Below are 21,459 nucleotides of genomic sequence, written 5' to 3'. Positions count from 1 at the left end.
CTGGTAGCTCTCTGAGGTGGGAGTTCTTCCTCAGATAGGGCTGGAAGACCTGCCTCCAAACAATGAATACTCCAAAGAGTGTTAAGTGGTCACCGGGAAGCCAACAGGAGCAGGGGTGCGTTTCCTGCCAACTATTTTGGTGGCAGGGCGGGAAATCTAGCCATCCAAAAAAATTCCGACCTTTCTATTCTAAGGGCTTACGTTTGCCCTCATGATGAGCTCCTCGCCACCAGATCAGCTGACCCTTCACAATCTTGAAAAGTTCAATTCGACCATCTGTGCCTTTTTATTTCAAGCAAACTGACCCAGTTTTCTTAACCTTTCCTTATAAATTAAATCCATAATATTCAGAATCGTTTTTACTGGTTGCCTCTGTACCCACAAAGCGGATGGATTTTGCTAGTCCTGGGGAAGTGCTGCCACCAAGGCTGAAAGCAGAAGACAACCTGGCTTTGGCCCGCAGTGGGGCCTGGGGTGGCAAATTGCTGGTGGCAGCCAACTAAGAGGCTTCTAAGATCAATAATGATTGAAATAAGTACCTGTCTGCCTGCACTAATTAAAGTCTCAACTGCAGTGAGTAGGTTACTCACAGGTTTTCAACATTGCCATTGTTAAACCTGAAAGTGGGCATGTTGGAGCTGGGTTGAGAGGCAATCTAAATATCATTTATTTTAACGAGCCAACCTTCCTTGCAAGTTACTAGTATTAGGACAGTTCTAAGGCTGCAGCTCCAGGGAGAGGGCACCTCAATAGTGTAATGGCTTCCAAGACAAGTGAGTTCAGTTGGGGGGACACCAAAACCAGGCAGGCAGGCCTCAGTGATCAGGATTGGGGCTGCTGGGCACCAGCAGTGCTGTTTCTGCAAGGGCAGCCATTGGCACTGGGGAAATGGGGGGAGGGGGGTGGGTGCATGGTAGGCAGGGTGCCCTCTGTGAGTCATAGAGTGCTCAGAAAAGAGAACTTCCCCTTGCCTGGCCCAGAATCCGCTGGGAGACTGCTAGGTCTTCCCAGTGTGGACAAAATCCCTGCGGAGGCAGCAAGTGGCTCAACTGGCCTCCTGGTGGGTGTCTGAGCTGCCAACTTTTCCGCCACTGACAATGTGGTATGGAGGCAGGCAGGAAAGCTCCCCTCTCGACACCACCCCCCCACCATTTTACCAGCCCTCATGCCCTCCCAGTCCATCCCCGAAATTGCTGGAAAATTCAGCCCCATGTTCTACTGTCACAGATTATGTTGCTAGCTGAGAGCCAGAGATTTCTTCAGGTGATTAGATGGGGTCAGCATACAGGTCAGCTGAATGTCTTATCAACTAGTGCTTGGCAATGGGAATAAACAAAAAGAGATAAGAGAGATCAAAACAATAAATGCTGGAGAAACTCAGCAGGTCTGGCAGCATCTGTGGAGAGAGAACCAGTTGATGTTTCAAGTCCGTATGACTCTCCATAAAAGCATAAGAAGAGAGATGACCGATCAACTGGGGCCAAGGATATACGATTAGATGCAAGAGATTTATTACAGAGGGAGGAGGAAAATTTTTACATAGAGGGTTGTGAAGCTGTGGAATGCACGACTGCAGTTAGTGATTGAAGAGGAAACCATACAAACATTGATGAACGGGCTACATATTGTTGTTTGAGGAAAGAGGAATTTGAGGAGAGAGGAGGCGATGGGATTAGGTTGAGTGCTTCTTTGGAGGATAAGCACCAATATAAATGATTTAGGCCAAATGGCCTATTTCTGTGTTGTAATGTCAATGCAATTTCTGGATTGCTTTTTAAGATGCAGACTTGGTGATTTACTAAGTCTTGGACACGTTCAGTTGACTGACGAAAGATACTTCTGCTAATGTTGGCCTAGGGTCTTCGGATATGATCTGCGACCTGTTGGGGGTGAAGGGTAAAGAGATTCTGTACATTGGAGACCATATCTTTGGAGACATCCTCAAATCCAAGAAGTGGCAGGGCTGGAGGACATTCCTGGTTGTACCCGAACTGGCACGTGAGCTACGGGTCTGGACAGAGAAGAGTGGTAAGTCCAAGCAAAGTGGGATCAGAGCTACATCCAACTTTCCACCATTCTAATTTCATAAAAAGGTACCAACTTTCACTCCTGAGTTCGAATGCAGAGTAGGCAGCCCATCTGCTGTCTATAGAATTTGGGCAGTCAAAATTCAATTTCCAGTGAGTATGAACCCATAGTGTGGCCGTTAACTTCACACCCTCAAGTCAAGAGTGCAGACTTGAGTGTATGAGCGTATCTGACATGCAAATGGTTTAGCTTTCCATCACCAAATCTGGAAATCCCCAGGGTGCATTTCGCTCAAGAACCATTTTTCTGTGTTGGAAAACGGTAAGAGTGACGGTTCCCCTGGGGAGTGCAGCCATGCTCATGGCACTGTGAGTGGCTCAGCTGCACGGGGTGGGGGAGGGCAAGAGGGGAAGAGCAATAATGTTAGGAGACTCGAAAGTAAAGGGAACAGACAGGCGTTCCTGCGGCTGTAGACGTGACTCCAGTGGTATGTTGCCTTCCTGGTGCCGGGGTCAAGGATGTCACTGAGTGGCTGCAGGGCATTCTGAAGGAGGACGGCAAACAGACAGAGGCCGTGGTACATATAGGTACCAATGACATAGGTAGAAAGAGGGATGAGGTCCTGCAAGCAGAATTGAGGGAGCTAGGAAGCAGATTAAAAAACAGGACCTCAAAGGTAGTAATCTCTGGATTACCTCCGGTGTCACACACTAGTGAGTATGGAAATAGGAGGTTAGTCCAGATGAATGCGTGGCTGGACCGATGGTGCAGGAGAGAGGGCCTTAGATTTCTGGGACATTGGGATCATTTCTAGGGGCGGTGGGACCTGTACAAGGTGGACGGGTTGCACCTGAACCGGAATGGGACCAACATCCTTGCGGGGAGGTTTGCTAGTGCTGTTGGGGAGGGTTTAAACTAACTTGGCAGGGGGATGGGATCCTGAGAGGAGGTTCAGCAGGAGGAGATGCATAGCCAAAATTAAGAGAGAGCAAGTGAGTCTGGAAGGCATAGAAATTATAGGCCAGTTAAGGCACAAGGGAGTTTGGCAAGGTTGGATGGTATTTATTTTAATGCAAGGAGTCTGACGAATAAGGCAGGTGATTGGAGGGCACAAATTGACACATGGAAGTATGATGTCATTGCTGTCGCAGAGACATGGTTGAGAGAGGGGCAGGATTGGCAGCTCAATATTCCAGGATATGGGGTCTTCAGGCGAGACAGGGAAGGAGGTAAAAGAGGAGGCGGTATCACAATATTGATCAAAGAATCAATTACAGTATATATAAACAATTTAGACTTGAATGTAGGAGGGTTGATCAGTAAGTTTACGGATGACATTCAAATTGGCCGGGTGGTAAATAGTGAGGAGGATAGTCTTAGATTACAGGAGGATATAGCCAGGCTGGTCAGATGGGTTTATCAGTGGAAAATGTAATTTAATCTGAATAAGTGTGAAGTGATACACTTAGGCAGGACAAACAAGGCACGGGAATACACGATGAATGGTAGGGACCTGGGAAGTACCGAGGATCAGATGGACCTTGATGTGCATGTCCACTGGTCCCTTAAGGTAGCGGGACAGGTAGATAAGGTGGTTAAGAAGGTATATAGGATACTTGCCTTTATTAGCTGAGACAAATCCATACCGTGGGTTACCTATCACCGTCCGAGTCACGGTGAACCACAGCGATGAAGGAGGATCACCTATGGATCGGGGCTTCTTCACCAGGAGGATCCTGTTGAAGGCGTGCGGCTTCCAAGCTACGGAGATCTTCACCCTGCACGACTCCCGCAAAGGTGGTTATTTCGACGTGACGTTCAAGCGAGTGGCAGACTGCGTCCGGCTCCTGAGGGTGTTCGAGAAGAGAGACCTGCCGGAGATGAAGATCCTGACGGCGGAGCCGCACTTTTCTCTGCCGTTGCAACGGGAACGTGAGGTGATGGTGCATGTGTACAACCCCTTCGTCCCTGTCGCCGACGTGGTCACCTTCCTCACCAGGTACTTCGATAAGGTGGGGAGCGGCACCGAGATTCGAGACGACTTGGGGATCTGGACAGGCAAACGCCTGTTTAAGGTCACGCTAAAGACTGATGGTAAGGGAGCCATTTTCCACCCTCCCTCCAGTTTCGCTATCGGGGGAAACCGGGGCTACCTGGTCTACGCTGGGCAACCCAAGCATTGTCGCTCATGCGGCAAGGCTGGTCATGTGGCGGCCAACTGCAGCGCCTCCCTCTGCAAGATCTGCAAACAGGAAGGGCACCAGACAAAAGACTGCAAACAGGCCAAGTGCTGCAACCTGTGTGGCGAGGCAAGTCACCTCTACAGGACCTGCCCCAAACGCTGCCGTACTTACGCACAGGCAGCCAAAGCCGACCAGGGGGAAGCAGAAGAAAGGTTCCGTGTCACTCCAACCACCAAGGCCCCCAGGGAGCTCAACGGGACAAAGGAGGACACAGAGAGAGACAAGGTGGAGAAAGAGATTGAGGCAACAGAGAGCCAATCAACAGCACTACCCCCTGAACCTCCCAGTCCTCAGGAATCAATGGAGGAGGAGGCAGCAGTGGAAAAGCAGCAGGGGGAGTGGCGGACGGTGAAGAACAAGAAAAGTAAGAGGGAGCGAAGAAGAAGCAAAGGCGCTTCCCAGAGAAGCGGCAAGAGGCGTCTCCCATCCGACACGGATGACAAGGGCAGCAGCTCTTCGGATGATGAAGTGCCAGAGCGGCACCGACAGAAGAGGCGGCAAAGCTCCAGGGCGTTGGAGGACGAGACACCCGAGCTCCAGAAAATTGGAGACAACAAGGAGACCAGCGCACCCCAACTTTGCCTGCAACCTGAGGAGGCCAGTGCACCACAGCCCCTGGAATCTGGGAGCAGTGAGGCAATCATCGCACCCCAGCTCCAGGAAGCCGGGAACAGCAACACCCCAGAGGGGGTGAGTCTTGGAGAAGCTTCTCCAGCAAAGGTCATCTCAAAACCCGCTCTCTACGTGAACCTCCAGATGCCACCGGAGCAGAACACGGCCAAGGAGATCTACCTCAGCCCATCCAAAGTGAAGGAATTTGAGCTCACTACGGGTATGAAGGAGCAGACTAAAGGTCTGGGACTCTCAGAGACAGTGGGTTTGGTAGGAGAATAAATGCTTTAAAATGGGTTTAAAGATTGTATCCATAAATGTGCGTAGCATTAAATCTACTACGCGATGTGTTGCGACCTTGGACTACCTAGCCAAGGTCAAAGCTGACCTGTTGTTTCTGCAGGAGTGTGCGATACCGCACCTCAGCTCCTACAGGCAATGGTCACGATGGTGGTCCCACGGGCCATCGATCTGGTCGGGCGGAAACGACTCTCGTTCCTCCGGCCTGGGTATTCTGCTGCGGGGAGGCAACTTCACCGTCTCCGAGGTCAAGGAGGTGGTGGGCGGGCGACTCCTCGTAGCAGACGTAATGTACAAGAACGCTCCACTCCGGTTAATTAACGTGTACAGCCCGGCACAAGGGGCTGAGCGGCTGGAGGTTTTTCAGCAGCTCCCACTGCTGCTGGCGACCTCCAGGCCGGTCATTCTGGGCGGGGACTTCAACTGCATCATCGATGCGGCTGGACGATCCGGCAGGGCCGGAAGCAGATTGGACGCTACGTCCAGATCCCTGATCGAAACAGTTAAGGATGCCAAGCTGCACGACGTCTTCAGCAACCCTGCAGACGGAGCGCAGCGTAGATACACCTGGTCGCGGCCAGACGGGTCCATTCGTTCCAGGATAGACTTCCTGTTTGTGTCCCGTGCATTCACAGTCAGATCCACCGAGGTCAAGCCGGTGTTCTTCTCTGACCACTGCCTCCTACTGGCGGACTGCCACTTGGAGGAAGACCTGAGGGTGGGCAGGGGGGCATGGAAGCTAAATGTGCAACTGCTGACCCCAGAGAACATTGAGGAGCTCAAGAGGGATTACAAAGGTTGGAGAACCGTGAAACCCCTCTTTGAGTCCCTGACACACTGGTGGGAAGTGATCAAGGGAAGCATCAAGAGGTTTTTCATCCGCAAAGGCACCCAGAAAGCTAGAAAGGAACAGAGGGAAATGTCCCGACTCCAGGAAAAGATGCAGAATCTGCTCCGGCTGCAGTCGATGGGGGTCGATGTCAAGGAGGAGCTCCAAGAGGTGAAGGGCCAGCAAGCCTCGCACTTTGCCTCGGAGGCCTCCAAGATCATCTTCCGTTCCAGAGTCCGCTCCGTGGAGCAGGATGAGACGTGCTCACGTTTCTTCTTCCAAAAGGTACACAGAGAACGCTCTGTGATCAGCAGCCTGAAGGAAGAAGACGGCTCAGTAAAGTCATCACGGTCCGACATTCTGAGGATCAGCAAATCCTTTTATGCCGGACTGTATGACGTGAAGCCCACGGACAGCACGGCCTCCCAGTCCTTCCTGTCCTCTATCACGGAGGTCTTAGACCACAGTACGCGGGAGAGCCTAGACAAACCGCTAACTCCTGACGAACTGACTAAGGCCCTCGAGTCCTTCGAGAAGAGTAAAACCCCCGGAAGCGACGGCCTGCCGGCGGAGTTGTATTCGGCTCTGTGGGACTTGATCGGCCCAGACCTGCTAGAAGTGTACGAGAGTATGCTCCTGGCCGGCAGCATGTCAGAATCCATGAGGAAAGGCATCATCACCCTCATCTACAAGCACAAGGGGGAAAGGGAGGAAATTAGAAATTGGCGACCCATTTCACTGTTGAATGTGGACTATAAGATTCTGTCCAAGGTCATCGCCAACCGGGTCAAATCCGCTCTGGAATTGGTGATCCACCCTGACCAGACCTGCTCTGTGCCAGGCAGGAAGATCTCTGACAGCCTGGCGCTGCTCAGGGATACGATTGCCTATGTACAGGACAGGGGTGTGGATACCTGCCTCATCAGCTTGGATCAGGAGAAGGCCTTTGACAGAATATCGCACACCTACATGGGGGATGTGCTCTCCAAAATGGGCTTTGGGGAGGGAATTCGTAATTGGATCCAACTGCTCTACACTAACATCAGTAGCGCAGTCTCAATCAATGGGTGGGAAACAGATAGCTTTCCGATTAAATCAGGAGTCAGGCAGGGCTGTCCTCTCTCGCCTGTCCTTTTCGTGTGCTGCATAGAACCCTTTGCCGAGTCCATCAGGAAGGATCCGGGCATAAGAGGAGTGACGATCCCAGGCAGTGGAGGCACTCAGGTAAAAGCCTCCCTGTACATGGACGACGTCGCCGTTTTCTGCTCGGATCCGCTGTCGGTGCGCAGACTGATGCACGTCTGCGACCAGTTCGAACTGGCCTCGGGAGCCAAGGTAAATCGTGGGAAGAGCGAGGCCATGTTCTTTGGGAACTGGGCTGACCGATCCTTTGTCCCCTTCACTGTCAGGGCTGACGGCCTGAAGGTGCTGGGGATATGGTTCGGAGGGACCGGGGCATGCGTTAGAAACTGGAAGGAGCGAGTGGCTATGGTGAAAAGGAAACTGGGCATGTGGGAGCGACGCTCCCTCTCCATTGCGGGTAAGAACCTGGTCATCAGGTGTGAGGTACTCTCGCTGTTGCTGTACGTGGCGCAGGTCTGGCCCATTCCACACTCCTGCGCGATGGCGATCACTCGAGCCATCTTCCGCTTTATCTGGAGGTCGAAAATGGATCGTGTCTGCAGGGACGCGATGTACAAGCCTCTAGATAAAGGGGGAAAAAACGTGCCCAACATCGCCCTCATACTGATGGCCACCTTTGTGTGTGGCTGCATCAAGCGGTGCGTAGACCCTCAGTACGCAAACACCAAGTGTCACTACGTGCTGAGGTTCTACCTGTCCCCGGTGTTGCGAAGGATGGGTCTGGCCACGCTGCCGCGGAACGCTCCAAGTAGTTGGACCGTGCCGTACCACCTGTCCCTGGTGGAAAAATTTATGCAGAAAAACACCTTTGACCACAAGTCCATCAGGCAGTGGTCAGCACGTAACGTCCTAGAGGCCCTGAGGGAAAAGGAGAGGGTGGACCCTGTGGGATGGTTCCCCGAGCAGACTGTCAAAGTCATTTGGCAGAATGCCTCATCGCCAGAACTTTCCAACAAGCACCAAGACGTAGCTTGGCTGGTGGTGAGAAAGGCCCTCCCCGTCAGATCCTTCCTACACGCCAGGAGTCTCACCCCCTCTGCACGTTGCCCTCGAGGTGGCTGTGGTGGGGAAGAGACCGTTGTTCACCTCCTTGTGGATTGTGCCTTTGCAAAGAAAGTCTGGAGAGAGATGCAGTGGTTGCTGTCGAGGTTCATCCCGAGCAGTTCTGTGACACAGGACTCTGTGCTCTACGGGCTGTTCCCAGGGACACACACCGAGACAAACATCGACTGCAGCTGGAGGATCATCAACTCGGTGAAAGAGGCGCTTTGGTCTGCCCGAAACTTGTTGGTCTTCCAGCACAAAGAGTTGTCCCCGACCGATTGTTGCGGACTGGCACAATCCAAAGTCCAGGACTACGTGCTGAGGGACGCACTAAAGCTTGGGGCAGCTGCCGCAAAGGCGCAATGGGGAAGGGTCGCTGTCTAAGACCTTTCTACCACAGCGCACCGAGAGACTGGGAACTGTTTAGAGCCCCTCGGGCTGTACAGATCAAAATGAAAGGCTGTAAATGATTGTAATATTGTTTGTACTGATGCACCTGGTGATACATTTTGTAAAAGTTTAACCTGGATTGTACCCTTGTAATGTTGTTTTTGAAATGGTTTTGAATGTGATTGAAGATTTTTTATGAATAAAGTATATTTTTACAAAAAAAAAGCTGAGACATAGAACATAAGAGCAGGGAGGTTAAACTGGAACTGTATAAAACGCTGCTTAGGCCACAGTTAGAGTATTGTGTGCAGTTCTGGAATCCACATTATAGGAAGGATGTGATTACACTAGAGTGAGTGCAGAGGAGATTTACCAGGATGTTGCCTGGGCTGGAGAGTTTTAGTTATGAGGAGAGATTGGATAGACCCTGGAGTTATTTTCTTTGGAGCAGAGGAGATTGAGGGGGGACGTGATTGAGGTGTATAAAATTATGAAGGAGATAGATAGGGTAGACAGGAAGGAACTTTTCCCCTTGGTGGAGGGATCAGTAACCAGGGGGCATAGATTTAAAGTAAGGGGCCAGAGGTTTAGAGGGGATGTGAGGAAGAATTTTTTCACCTAGAGGGTGGTGGGAATCTGGAACTCACTGTCTGAAAGGGTGGTAGAGGCAGAAACCCTCATAACATTTAAGAAGTATTTGGATGTGCACTTGCGATGCCATGGCATAGGCTATAGGCCTAGTGCTGGGAAATGGGATTAGAATAGTTAGGTACTTGTTTGACTGGCGCAGGCTCGATGGGCCGTAGGGCCTTTTTCTGTGCTGTAGACCTCTATGACTCTGTGACTCTATGGCTTCTCCAAAATTGTGATTGCTTCCCAAATCCGTACTCACCTTTCATTCTGTGTTTAAATCTTTCCAGTCAGATCTTTCTTCCCTTATACAGCATTAAATGGCTCTCAGCAAAGTTAGAAATGACATTCTCTATGAGTAGCAATGGTGCATTGTCCCTTCTTATCCTCTATGATCTCTCTGTCACTTTGACACAGTTGACCACGCCATCCTCCTCTAATGCCTTTCTTTTGTTATCCAGCTCAGTCATACTGCCCATACTTGGTTCCACTCTTACCAATAGCGAGAGCATTTTGAGTTCTGTTATCTCTGCAGTCCTTTAACCTGCCTTTGGCTCACTCCTTTCCCTCATTGACATGTTGTGCCCTCACGGCATTATCTGAAGACATGGGGCCAGTTGCCGCATGTACATCAACAGCACCCAGCTCTACCTCTCCTGATGAAACTCATCCATGCTTTTGTCAACTCCGTTCTTGACAATTCGATTCCAGTGCCCTCCCCTTCTCCAGTTTCTGAAAACTTGAGCTCATCCAAAGCTCTGCTGCTCTTATCCTGTCCCACACCACATTCCCCTCCCCCACCATCCCTATCCTTGCAGCCTTACGTTGGATGCCTATCCCCGAATGCCTCCAATTTAAAATCTTCAAGGCTTTGTCCCCTGCTTATCTTGCTAGCTTCCTCCATCCCTGAACCCTCCCCTACCCACCTCTGTACTGTTTGATCCTTTTGTGCACCTCCAATTCCTTTTGCCCCTACAATTGCCAGCTGTGCTTTCAACCACCTTGGCTCCATGCTCTGGAATGCCCTTCCTAAACCCCTCCACATCTTCACCTTCCTCTCTTCCTTTTGGACCTTAAAACCAACCCCCTTGACCAAGGTCTTAGCTCCTTCTTTGGCTTGGCACCCATTTCTTGTCTGATTAGGCGTCTGTGACCATCTTTCAATGATTTTCTACAGTGTAGATAATATATAAACATAATTTGTTCTTGCGTGGTTGTGAACAACATAACCAGGTATGATATTAAGCAGTCTCTCACTCTGTCCTGTCCTTTCTTGCAGCTCTTTTCGAAGAACTTCGTAACCTTGATATATTTGTTGCTGACCTTTACAAGTAAGTGAGCAATGAATTGTCACTTAATTTGAGAGCTGGGAACTGTTTTCATTATGCATAAGATTGCAGATCAGTGAACTGAATCCCCACTGATAGGTTAGGCATTTGCACTTTGAGAGAGTGAATCAAATTAGAAGGAAACGAGCCCACAGAAATCTTGCCCGGAATGGTCTGGCTTGGGGCCCTGACTAAGATCTGAAAGTGGTCACCAGCTTATTCGGTTTAAGAATGCTCTCGAGAAAAATGACTAAAAACCAAAGGGTAAAAGATGAACGTGTATCAGTGACATCGAAGATGCATATTATGGAAGTGTGTCATTGTGCAATAGTTGTGAGCAAGTCCTTGGCTGACATACTGAGCGGCTGTAACGTGGGTAAAATTAGGATATTGTTGAGATGGCCTTAACTCAATATTTTTTCCTGTTGTTTTAGGCATCTAGACAGCAGCAGCAATGAGCACCCTGACATTTCCGCAATTCGGAAACAAATAAAGGTAAGTGGTTCAGTTCCAACTGGTTATTGAACAGAAGAAATCTGGAAAACAGAAACTGCTCAAATGTTCAAACCACAGACAAGAGATTGGGTGAAATGAGTGCTTCTCCTTTTGAGACCTGTGCTGGAGTTTGTGAATTTCAACCTAAAAAGTCATAATTAACGTCTCCGGATGTCATTAATTGCTGTTATAAATACCTGCCCACCTGCATGAATTAAGGTTACTCACAGGTATCTAAACACGCCTCTATTAAGCCTGAAATGTCGGCATATTGGAGCTGGGTTGCAGTTTCGATATAAATATTGTTTATTTTAACTAGCCATTCACTCTTGGGAGTTTCAAGTATTAATTGGAAGAGAGCCAGAGTGTAAACTGACACAATGCTCATAAGGGCTCCATAGTGTCAGATGGTAGTTACCAGTCAGTTGTGTCAAGATTCCCAGAAGTCATATTCAAGTCGTACAGTACTTTGATCAGGCCTTAATGAGTACCACATACATCTCTGGTCACAGTGATGTAATGGGGATCTTTCAGGCATGGGAGAGGTACAATGCTGATCCCGTGAGTCAACGGGAAGAGCTGTAAGGAGCAAATTGATGGTCTAAGGCTTTTGCAATCAAAACAGGACATCTCAGAGAGAGAGACAGAGATTACAGAGATATATACAGTACTGAATGGGATAAAGAAAGTAAACTCAGAACTTCATTTTAAGAAGTAGCAAGATATTTCAATCAGAAGATAATAAGACTGGTATTCTGGGAGAATAAGATCAAAGGAGCTCAACATCCTTCTTCATGCAAACTTTTTGTCATAAGCTTATCTTGTGAGAGGTTGGTTAGTGTTTTGGATGTAATGTTCTGAAAGGAGATGGGGTGCCTTTTTATACTTGTAATTTGGTCTTTATTTTTCATCATGCTTCTAGGCAGTGACCCACGAGATGGACATGTGCTACGGAAAAATGGGAAGTTTATTAAGATGTGGCTCCAGACAGACATTATTTGCCAGTCAGCTGATGCGCTATGCTGACCTGTACGCTGCATCTTATATAAATCTCCTGCATTATCCTTTCAGCTACCTATTCCAAACACCTCCTGTACTGGTAAGTCTGCTATCATGTCACCATGTATGTTAAATAATCAATACTTGGAGACTTGAGGTTAATAGGAACATTTATTGGAACAGAAACACATCTGACAGTCATTGTAAGCTTCTCTACACACAGACTGTTTCCTCTTGTGGGCAAGAACATAACCAGAGGCCATAAATAAAAAATGGGGAATTCTTTCTCTAAAGAGGGAGTGGTTGAAGCAAATAGTATAGATGCATTTAAGGGAAAACTAGACATGCACATTAAGTAGAAGGGAATAGGGAGCTAGAAAGTAGTTGAGACAAGATGGGGGGAGGCTCGAGTGGAGCATAAACACTAGCATGGACTGGTTGTGCCGAATGGCCTGTTTCTGTGCTGTATATCTTGCATAATCCAATGAACTGTTTCAAAAAGACAAACATTTTGCATGTGAAGTGCTTCTTTGTCCAGAGTTCTGAGATTGCCCATGCAAATGCAGCCACTGAAAGGCTGCAGGGTCATTGACCCTGATATTTGTGTGTAGCCAGAAATGGATTTGCAGATAAACTCAGAGTATGGGTTATATGGCAGTCATGCAGAGGCCGGATCTTGTTTGAATTTCTTTACTCTGGCTGGTAGCCAGATTCTGATTGGGAAAGCCTGTGCTAGAAGGCCGCAATTAGGGGGCTGGAGAAAGAGGAAGACATGGTAGATGGGGAGGATAAGGTGGGGGTTGGGGGGCATCAGATTGCAAGCTAGCCTGGAGATTAGGGAATGGGGTGAGTGTGTGGATCTGATCACATTGGGGGATACTGTTGTATCGTGAGGGAGAGGAGGTTGGTGGATCACAGGGAGAGAGTCCAATTGCAGAAGGGTTAGCTTGGAGGTACTGGGATGGTGGTGGGTGGCAAGGGGTTAACCAGTCCTGATCCTGCTGCCCCACAAGCATTGTTGCAAAAAGCACTTATCAACTGGATCCAGCCATTCTCACCTCCCTTCAGTTCCTGAGTTTCTTGAATCTTGGGAAACCCAGCACACAACTGTTACATCTAAAAGACTGCTAAATTCTGGGACATGTAGCCTCATTAAGCCATTTAATATATTGATCCAACCTGCTCTGGCTGAAGTAGACATGGGTATGTTTCTGGCAGATTGATTGGTTTTCAAAATTTAAAAAAATTAATCTCCCACCTCCCCCACCGCTGCCCACAAACCCTGTCCTGTGGGGTTACCATTCCATTCATTGTGTACAATACATCTCACTCTTTTTAGAGGTAGCAAATTTAAGAGAACTGGTAATTGCTGCTGCCACTGGGCTCAGGATAAGAACAACCTACTTATACATAGTTTCAGTCAGTGGTGTGAGGCTTTCAGTTCTTGGGTGAATGGACATTTTTAAGAATAGAGGCCACTTCTCTTGCTCTTAACTTGGGCCAAGAATCACTAATCAACTGGGATGTGCTACAGACAGGGGAGAGTTTAATTTAAATAGCCCTGATTTCTCTTCTCACCACCCGTCCATGAACAGAAAAGTGTGTTGATTTTAATTTCCCCCTTTATAAGCAGTGGTGTATTTCCACAAACCCTCAGTTTTGGTGTGATCGAAATTCTACTAATATACCACAGTAAACTCAAGATAGAGTAAATTCAGAGGGTTAGTTGATTCACATACCCTCAAAATATGGGAGGGGGGTGTTGCTATGAGCCCCTCCCCAGTGAATTCATATAATAAAAGAGGGATAGAGAAAGAAAGAGTTACAGGGCAAAGCATACAAAACAAAGACTTGTTTGTTTCACATGAGTCCAGAGTCCAGAATCAAAGTCCAACGGTGTATTCTTTCACAGGGGTCAGCAGGTTGAAGACTGATGCTGGTTAATTCACTTTTCCAGTGGAGATGACTTCCACAATGGGCTAGGCATGTAGAGATGAATTAGTCTTGTAGGCGCTGGGGTACAGAAGTTCAGAAGTTCCAGTAGAAACTGTGTAGGTGAGGGCCAGGCAGTCACCTGAACTGAACTCTTGTTCTGAGCTGCTGTTTGCAAGATGGAAGATGGCAAACTGAATGGCAGTACAGCAAGACAAGGTAACTGGTTCTCCCAGCTAGGGGGTCATGTGACATGACCCCCACTTCTCCACTTTGGCTTTGACAAAGGATGTATATTCCTTTGTCTGGATTCTTGGGAAGGTTAATGTTTCAACCATAAAAAATTTGAAAGAGGGTTGCCAAATCTTTTGTCCTAGCAGACTGGTCATCTCCGTTGGCCAGACCTGGCTTATGAAATGAAGATGGCCTTTGTATAACTTCCTTTGAATTTCATCTCTGCAGCCACAGAGGTCATTAGTGTCTCTTCAGGGATAACGAAGTGTCAGCTTCTCTGACATTGCCAGAAATTTCCCTTTGTTCAGGGTTACAGGCAGACATAGCTTCAGCCTTTTTCCAAGGGCAGGATCTTTCCATCGGCGTGCGGGGGCGGGCCCGACACGCTGAGGCGTAAAATGACACGCAATGACATCGGGTGTATGTCCCAACGTCATCGTGCGCCATCGTGATATTTCGTTCAGCGTACCCACAATGGAGTCGGCTGTGCGCCCACCAAAATGTAAACGGCTTATTAAGGCCATTAAGAAATTAATTGAAGCTCTTGTGAACGCTGCCTGTCCAACCTTAAGGTTGGCCGGCAGGTGAAAAGCCCAAACGGCCTTCGCATTTTTCAGGAATCCTCATCCACTAGCGCGATAAGGTTTCCTGATGCTTTTATTAAATAAATAAATATTCACAAATATAAAAACATGTCCCAACTCATGTGACACATGAGGGGACATGTTTAAATAAATTTTTAAATCATTTATTTAATTATTTTAATATCCATTCAATCTCCCTGAGGCAGCTCCGTGCCTCAGAGAGATTGTTGGCTCTGGACCCAACTCTCCCTCCTCCCCCTACCCGCACAGGTAGTGCTCGCGCTACCGGTCGCACATTATGCTGGGCGGGCTTTAATTGGCCCACCCGCGTAAATCCTGCCCCAAGTCTTTAACCAATTTTTTTTTTCATTTGAGGACGTGAGAAACAGAGATGATGAGAATTTTTTTCTCTCACAGAGGGTCGTGAGTCTTTGAAATTTTCTTCCTCAAAAGGAGGTGGAGGCAAAATCTTTTAATGTTTTAAGGCTGAGGTACATGAGATTCTTGATAAGCAAGGGGGTGAAAAGTTATCGGTGGTAGGTAGGAATGTGGAGTTGAGGTTAAATTCAGATCAGCCATGATCTTATTGAATAGCGGAGCAGACTCGAAGAGCCAAGTGGCCTACTGCTGCTCCTAATTCATACGTGAGGTCTTAGCTCCGGGACGTCTGTCAGGGTCTCCACTATCATGTTACTCTGACAGTTAATCTGCTTCTTATTCCTGTGGTGCAGCAGTCAGATATCATTCAGTATTTCATAATCACCGTTCCCCCTCCTTCTATTTTATGTATTAAACATCATGAATTATTAAAAAAAAAACAAAATGTCCTATTCCAACTATCCCTAGGGATTTTGCAGGCTTGTATATTATACTGATGATCTTATTAATAGCTCCTTGCATGCGTTACTTGAACTTTTTTTCAACTCAAATATCAATATAATTAATAAAACACCACGCTTTTCTATTTTTCTGAAGGCACAGCCTCTTGTTGACTGGCATTGAAAGCACTGCAGCATCTCTCTCATTCCCCCACACATGTTCAATGGCTCATTTATCTGCTCCCTACCCTCAGGCACCAAGGCCAATTGTAGTGCCCGTACCACTAGCCCCCTTGTGATCATCTAACTCAACCATAATGTGGGAATTGAGATCTTCAAGATTCTATGATTAAATTTACCAAATGAACTAGTCAGGAAAGCTTGAATATTGTATTTATTGGACAATTAAGTATTAAGCTAGAAGAGTCTTCTGTACTTGTGGAGTGATACCAGCTTCCCAAGATATCTACAATTCATGGCATGGCTTCATTGATTAATTTTCCAGATGCCCCATGAGTCGACTGTTGAACACGCCCCACAGGACATCAGTTTTATGGAATCTTTCCTGGAGAATCAAATGAACCACACCCAACTAACCAATGGGAAGCATCAGGTCAGTCAATGAACAGGCCTACCTACCATTACTGCTGTGCCACCCGCTCCTAGCCGACCCCTCTAACCCATCCTGGCTAATGCAGCATTATCTTTCAACCAGGGCCAATGCGAGAGTAGTAGGGACCCGAGGTGAATGTTCAGCCTTGCGCACCCGCACCCCCCCGCCACCGAACCCCCAGAATTAACTTTAGAAAATGAATATTGTGCATTTATAATTACAGAATTATTTTTCATGAGAAAGAAGAATATTATGATACTGATTGTACATTTTCATTGTCCTACACTTTTCACAGAATATGTACCAATAGAAATGCACGTTATAATGTGTAATATAGCTCACAGGATGAGGTACTATGTGCTTCTGCAACAGTTACTGGATAATTTTATATGCAATTTATGCAATCAATAATCATTACAATAGCGTGAGCTAGTTTAAATTATGTTCTTTGACATTTGGTGGTTCATAGTTTTGGAATAGTCATGTAGATGTACAAATTTGTAAAACTGTTGCATAAACAGAATGAGGAATATGATATGAAATTTTGGGAAAACTGCAACAGAAATACATGGAAATTATACGGATGTCAATATATGTGAACGGATATCAGTAGACCTTTCATTCCCATGCCTGTTTGTTTACTTATGTGGTTTGATGTATAGTTCAGTTTTTTGCCACCCCCAAATTTTGCCACTCTCAGCGACCACCTAGTTTGCCTAGTGGTTATGCCAGCCCTGCTTCCAACCGTCCCCCAGAGTGAGTTGGTGTTAGCCTAGCCTCACCCCTCCCTCACCCCTCCCTCCCAGGGTTAATGTTGGTCTCACCTCCCACGTTCGGTTTGGTTTTAATGGCACCCTAGTTCTTCCTCCATAGGATTTCAGCATTGACCTCCCTTCAAGAAGGGCTCAGCTTCAACCTTGGACTTGCTCCAAAGATAGACATGCTCAACATCAATTGTGCTTCTCTTCTTTCCTCGCTCCCCTCCGCCTCTTCACAGGGAGGATAGTGTCACTCTCACCCTTCATTGAGATAGAAGTATTTATTATATTTTTATTTTTCACTGTTTTCTTGATGTTAAATTCAAGATTGTTAAGAAAAAAATTTCTCTCTATTTAATATTTAGAGTTCTTGTCACAGTCACGAAATCAATAGAAGCTTGGAGGAGGAAGAGAAATGAACAAATTGCAATTTCCTGACAGTGCTAATTAATCAGTGCGTTAGGTTTTGGGAAACATTCCCTGCGGTGTCTCCAATACAACACATATACAGTGAGCTTGGAGAACGTTCCTGATCCAGTGAGAGCATTGTTCCTCAACTTTGTTTACAGCCGATAAACTTATTGTGACTCGGTGGCGATCTTTCATGGTCTGCATATGTGTTCACCTTACAACCAGCAACTCAGACTGACCAAACTTCTGTTCCAGGAGACAATGATGGCCATAATAATAAGAATGACAATAATCTTTTCAAGAAAATATTTACTGAAAAAATACAATCAAGATAGGGTTCTAATAATTGGGCAATTCAGTCTGTATTAATACTACATTAAACAGACTTCACAAAGTTTAATAACCTTGTGACTGTATTTCTCAGGAGTTGCAAGTTGTTATAATATTTCAAACCCCCAAACTTGATGAACATTTTCTCTTCCAGTAATTAGGACTTTTCCCCTGAGAGACAATAAATGAAACTGTTACATTAACATGAAGACCTATCCTGACAAACACCTCCTCTATCTCCCCTTGCCACATTACTGGAAATCTTCTGCATCATGCAACACCTTCAGGGAAGGAGGGAGAAACAGAGGAACAAAGGAGGAAATGTGAATTTAGGAGAAACAGTAGGAAATGCAGTATGAGAACTCTTTCCATTTGTAAGTGCCCTTTTTGGAACCTGTATGGGTTGTTGTGATTGTATTGGATGTTTCGTGAATATATTCTCCCTCCCTCCCTCCGGTTTCCAAGAACTCTGCAGTTATATATTTCTAACAGTTCAGAGAAATACTCTCGGATGTGATTGAACAGATCAGGACTCAATATGGGTTCAACTTGCAACATCTGAAAACACTTAGTGCCAGGAAAGGATTGGCCACAGGCCTGAAGAGCGTTTGGGGTAAGGATTTGGCTCAGGGTTTGTGTAAGAAGTTAGGATATTGGTAACCAAACAATGAAATCTCCAGGTATTGATTCTGACTTCTAGTTTACCCACTGAAGACCAATGCAGAGTTGAGCCAGAGAGCTGTCAATGAATTTACTTCAGTCACAAACATTTGCTATCAAATCAATAAATTGAATAGGTTCCTATGAAAAGTAGTTTCAATGAGAGTTCCTCTGCAAACAACTTGTATGTTACATATAGGCCCTGAACCTGTATCATCCAGCTCGAGATATCTCATTTACTCAGGGAGCAAATTCCAAAGACACTTTTTTGAAGAAAAATCAGAGTGTCATGAGCGCTGACGTTGGTGTGTAGTGCAATTTTTGGTAAAAAGGTTTCTGGAGTTTCTGTTTAATTTGGATATTAGGTAACAAATATTGATGTTTGACTAAAACAAAAACAGAAACAGAAATACCTGGAAAAACTCAGCAGGTCTGGCAGCATCGGCGGAGAAGAGCACAGTTGACGTTTCGAGTCCTCATGACCCTTAAATAGAACTAAGTAAAATTAGGAAAGGGGTGAAATATAAGCTGGTTTAAGGGGTGGGGGGGGGGGGAGGGTTTGTTGGGACAAGCAGCCAGTGATAGGTGGAGATAACCAAAAGCTGTCACAGACAAAAGAACAAAGAGGTGTTGATGGTGGTGATATTATCTAAAGGAATGTGCTAATTCCCGTTTCTTCCCCCTCCTTTTTGTTTTTTCCAATAATTTATATAGATTTTTTTCTTTTCCCACCTATTTCCATTATTTTTAAGTGTATTTCCACCATTGTTTATTTCTACCTTTTAGTATTCCCCCACCCCCACCAGAGCTATCTGTACCTTATCTGTCCTGTCTGCTCATAATTAGCACATTCCTTTAGATAATATCACCACCGTCAACACCGCTTTGTTCTTTTGTCTGCGACAGCTTTTGGTTATCTCCACCTATCACTGGCTGCTTGTCCCAACAAACCCTCCCCCCCCGCCCTTAAAACCAGCTTATATTTCACCCCTTTCCTAATTTTGCTTGTTGTTGAAGGGTCATGAGGACTCGAAATGTCAACTGTGCTCTTCTCCGCCAATGCTGCCAGACTTGCTGAGTTTTTCCAGGTATTTCTGTTTCTGTTTTTGTTTTGGATTTCCAGCATCTGCAGTTTTTTGTTTTTATCTTGATGTTTGACTGATTGTTACCATTACTTCTGACAATTCATTATGTTTTTAAAAATGGTTTGAAATTCAACTTTGAGATATTTTTCAATTAAAAATATTTCCAAAAACTGAAAAGAAGTTTGAATTTTTAAGATCTAAATGATGTTGTGTTCTTTATTCAAAAGCATATAAATAAGTCCTAAAAAGGCAGATGACCATGGCACAGATTGAAGTTACATAAGAACAGGAGTAGGCCATTCAAACCCTCAAGCATGTTCCGCCATTCAATTCGATCATAGCTGATCTGTCCCTTAACTCTTTCATCATAGTATTAAGGGTACGTTGCAATCTAACCTGTTGATATGATCTGACTTATTTGTGTGCATTTGGATTACAACTGAGACTACTGTAACTAAAACTAGTGTCTCACAAAATTGACCTTGGTAGATTTGCAGAGACTGTACTGGGTACGAAACAACCAAGTTACACCTTCCACAGAGCCTGATTAATGCTCCAGACAGACTGCTTCATCAAGTGATAATTAACTCTACATTCGTACCTTTCCCTAAAAGGGGAGTGTCAATTAAACAATGTTGTCAAGGAGAGTCCCACAGTTAGAAATGTTGTGTGAAGCTTCGGTGCTGTCATTCTCTGCAGATCCTTTGGACTGATAGAGAAGGTTGAGTTGCAGTTCTCACAGTCTTTGTGTAAACATGTAGGCAGTGAAAAAACCTATTCTCCTCGCAGTCAATTTTCATACTGGCAGATGCTAAAGCCCCTTCTTATTACTTTGTGGTGGTAATTGCAAATATTACCTAAATCACATTTTCTAATTCAATGCACACTCATTTTGGACTTAACTAAATCACTTTCAAACTCAGTCTATAATTCTATCATATTAAAGTCACTCTGTCTTTAAGGTAACTTTACCACACGGTTATGAATTCTTGCAACGCCAATTGGAAAACAAATACTTTGTTACCTGATTGGATGATTCTTTGCTCTCAATCAATCCTTTTTCCCATAACCAAAATTGCTATTTTTGTATATTAAAATACTGTGCCTCAGTAGGTAGCACTTTCACCTCCAAATCAGAAGTTCGCAAGTTCAAATCCCACGCCAGACTTAAGTCGACAAATCTAGGCTGTTCCTACATGCGGTACTGAGGGAGTGCTCCACTGACAGATACAGTCTTTTGAATGAAGGTCAAACCAAGGCCCCATCTGCCCTCTCAGGTGTATCCTATGGAACTATTTCAAAGAACAGCAAGGGTGTTATTCTTAGTGTCATTGCCACTATTTATGCCTCAATGTCATTGAAACAAATGCTCCGATCACTATTACAGTGCTCTTTGTGGGAGCTTGCTGTGTGCAAATTGGCTACCATGCTTCCCACATGACAACTGTGACCACACTTCACAAGTACTTAATTGACAGTAAAGCATTTTGCGAAGTTATGAGATTGTGAAGGGAGCAATAGAAATGCAAGTGTTTATATTTTATCACCAATGAACAGAAGTGTTCAAGAAAACTGGAAGAAAAACATTCTTTCCATGCCCAAATGATTTTTCTCTTAGGGTTGGATGCAGTCACAGCCTGCGGATCAGCCTTTCTTCCTCTGCCATCCCCTTTTTTCGACATGATGCAAACTAGTCCATGTTCGTCTTATGCAATGTCTTGTACAGTTATGCATTGACAGTGGATGAGACAGGAAAGTATGGTTTGCAGATTCAGCACATTTAAGTGATGCATTGGCAAAAGGGGTCGAGAACCAAACGAGGAAGAAATGTTTTATGCAGCGAGTGGTAATGACCTGAAATTCACCAAACATGGAAGTGATGACAATCAGTGCTTTCAGAAGGAAATTTGGAGAACTTGGAAGGAAATAACTGCTGCAGACTCCAGGTCATTCCTGGAGCGAGTGGCAACCTTATAAAACGCATGCGCAATGT

At 45.9% G+C, this 21,459-nt stretch overlaps 1 protein-coding gene across 3 annotated transcripts in view; it reads left to right on the top strand.

Moving 5' to 3' along the window:
• The window catches only part of LOC144694867 (cytosolic purine 5'-nucleotidase-like), a 64,179-nt gene extending 44,533 nt beyond the window's left edge, over positions 1-19,646 (top strand). The window contains exons 13-19 of one of the 3 annotated variants that reach the window (XM_078565521.1): positions 1,858-2,028; positions 10,499-10,550; positions 10,982-11,042; positions 11,965-12,141; positions 16,115-16,222; positions 17,346-18,811; positions 19,408-19,646. In XM_078565521.1, the coding sequence (XP_078421647.1) occupies positions 1,858-2,028; positions 10,499-10,550; positions 10,982-11,042; positions 11,965-12,141; positions 16,115-16,222; positions 17,346-17,399 (623 nt within the window). In that variant the 3' untranslated portion in view covers positions 17,400-18,811; positions 19,408-19,646. Of the gene's footprint in view, positions 1-1,857; positions 2,029-10,498; positions 10,551-10,981; positions 11,043-11,964; positions 12,142-13,953; positions 14,115-16,114; positions 16,223-17,345; positions 18,812-19,407 lie in introns of those variants that run through there. The other 2 variants (XM_078565523.1, XM_078565522.1) reach the window with 2 other exon arrangements.
• Positions 19,647-21,459: the final 1,813 nt, after the last annotated feature.

This window comes from Cetorhinus maximus, chromosome 20, assembly GCF_964194155.1.
Source record: "Cetorhinus maximus chromosome 20, sCetMax3.hap1.1, whole genome shotgun sequence".
Classification (NCBI taxonomy): domain Eukaryota; kingdom Metazoa; phylum Chordata; class Chondrichthyes; order Lamniformes; family Cetorhinidae; genus Cetorhinus; species Cetorhinus maximus.
Note: the sequence above shows the minus strand (reverse complement) of the source record. Positions and strands in the feature narration are given on the sequence as shown.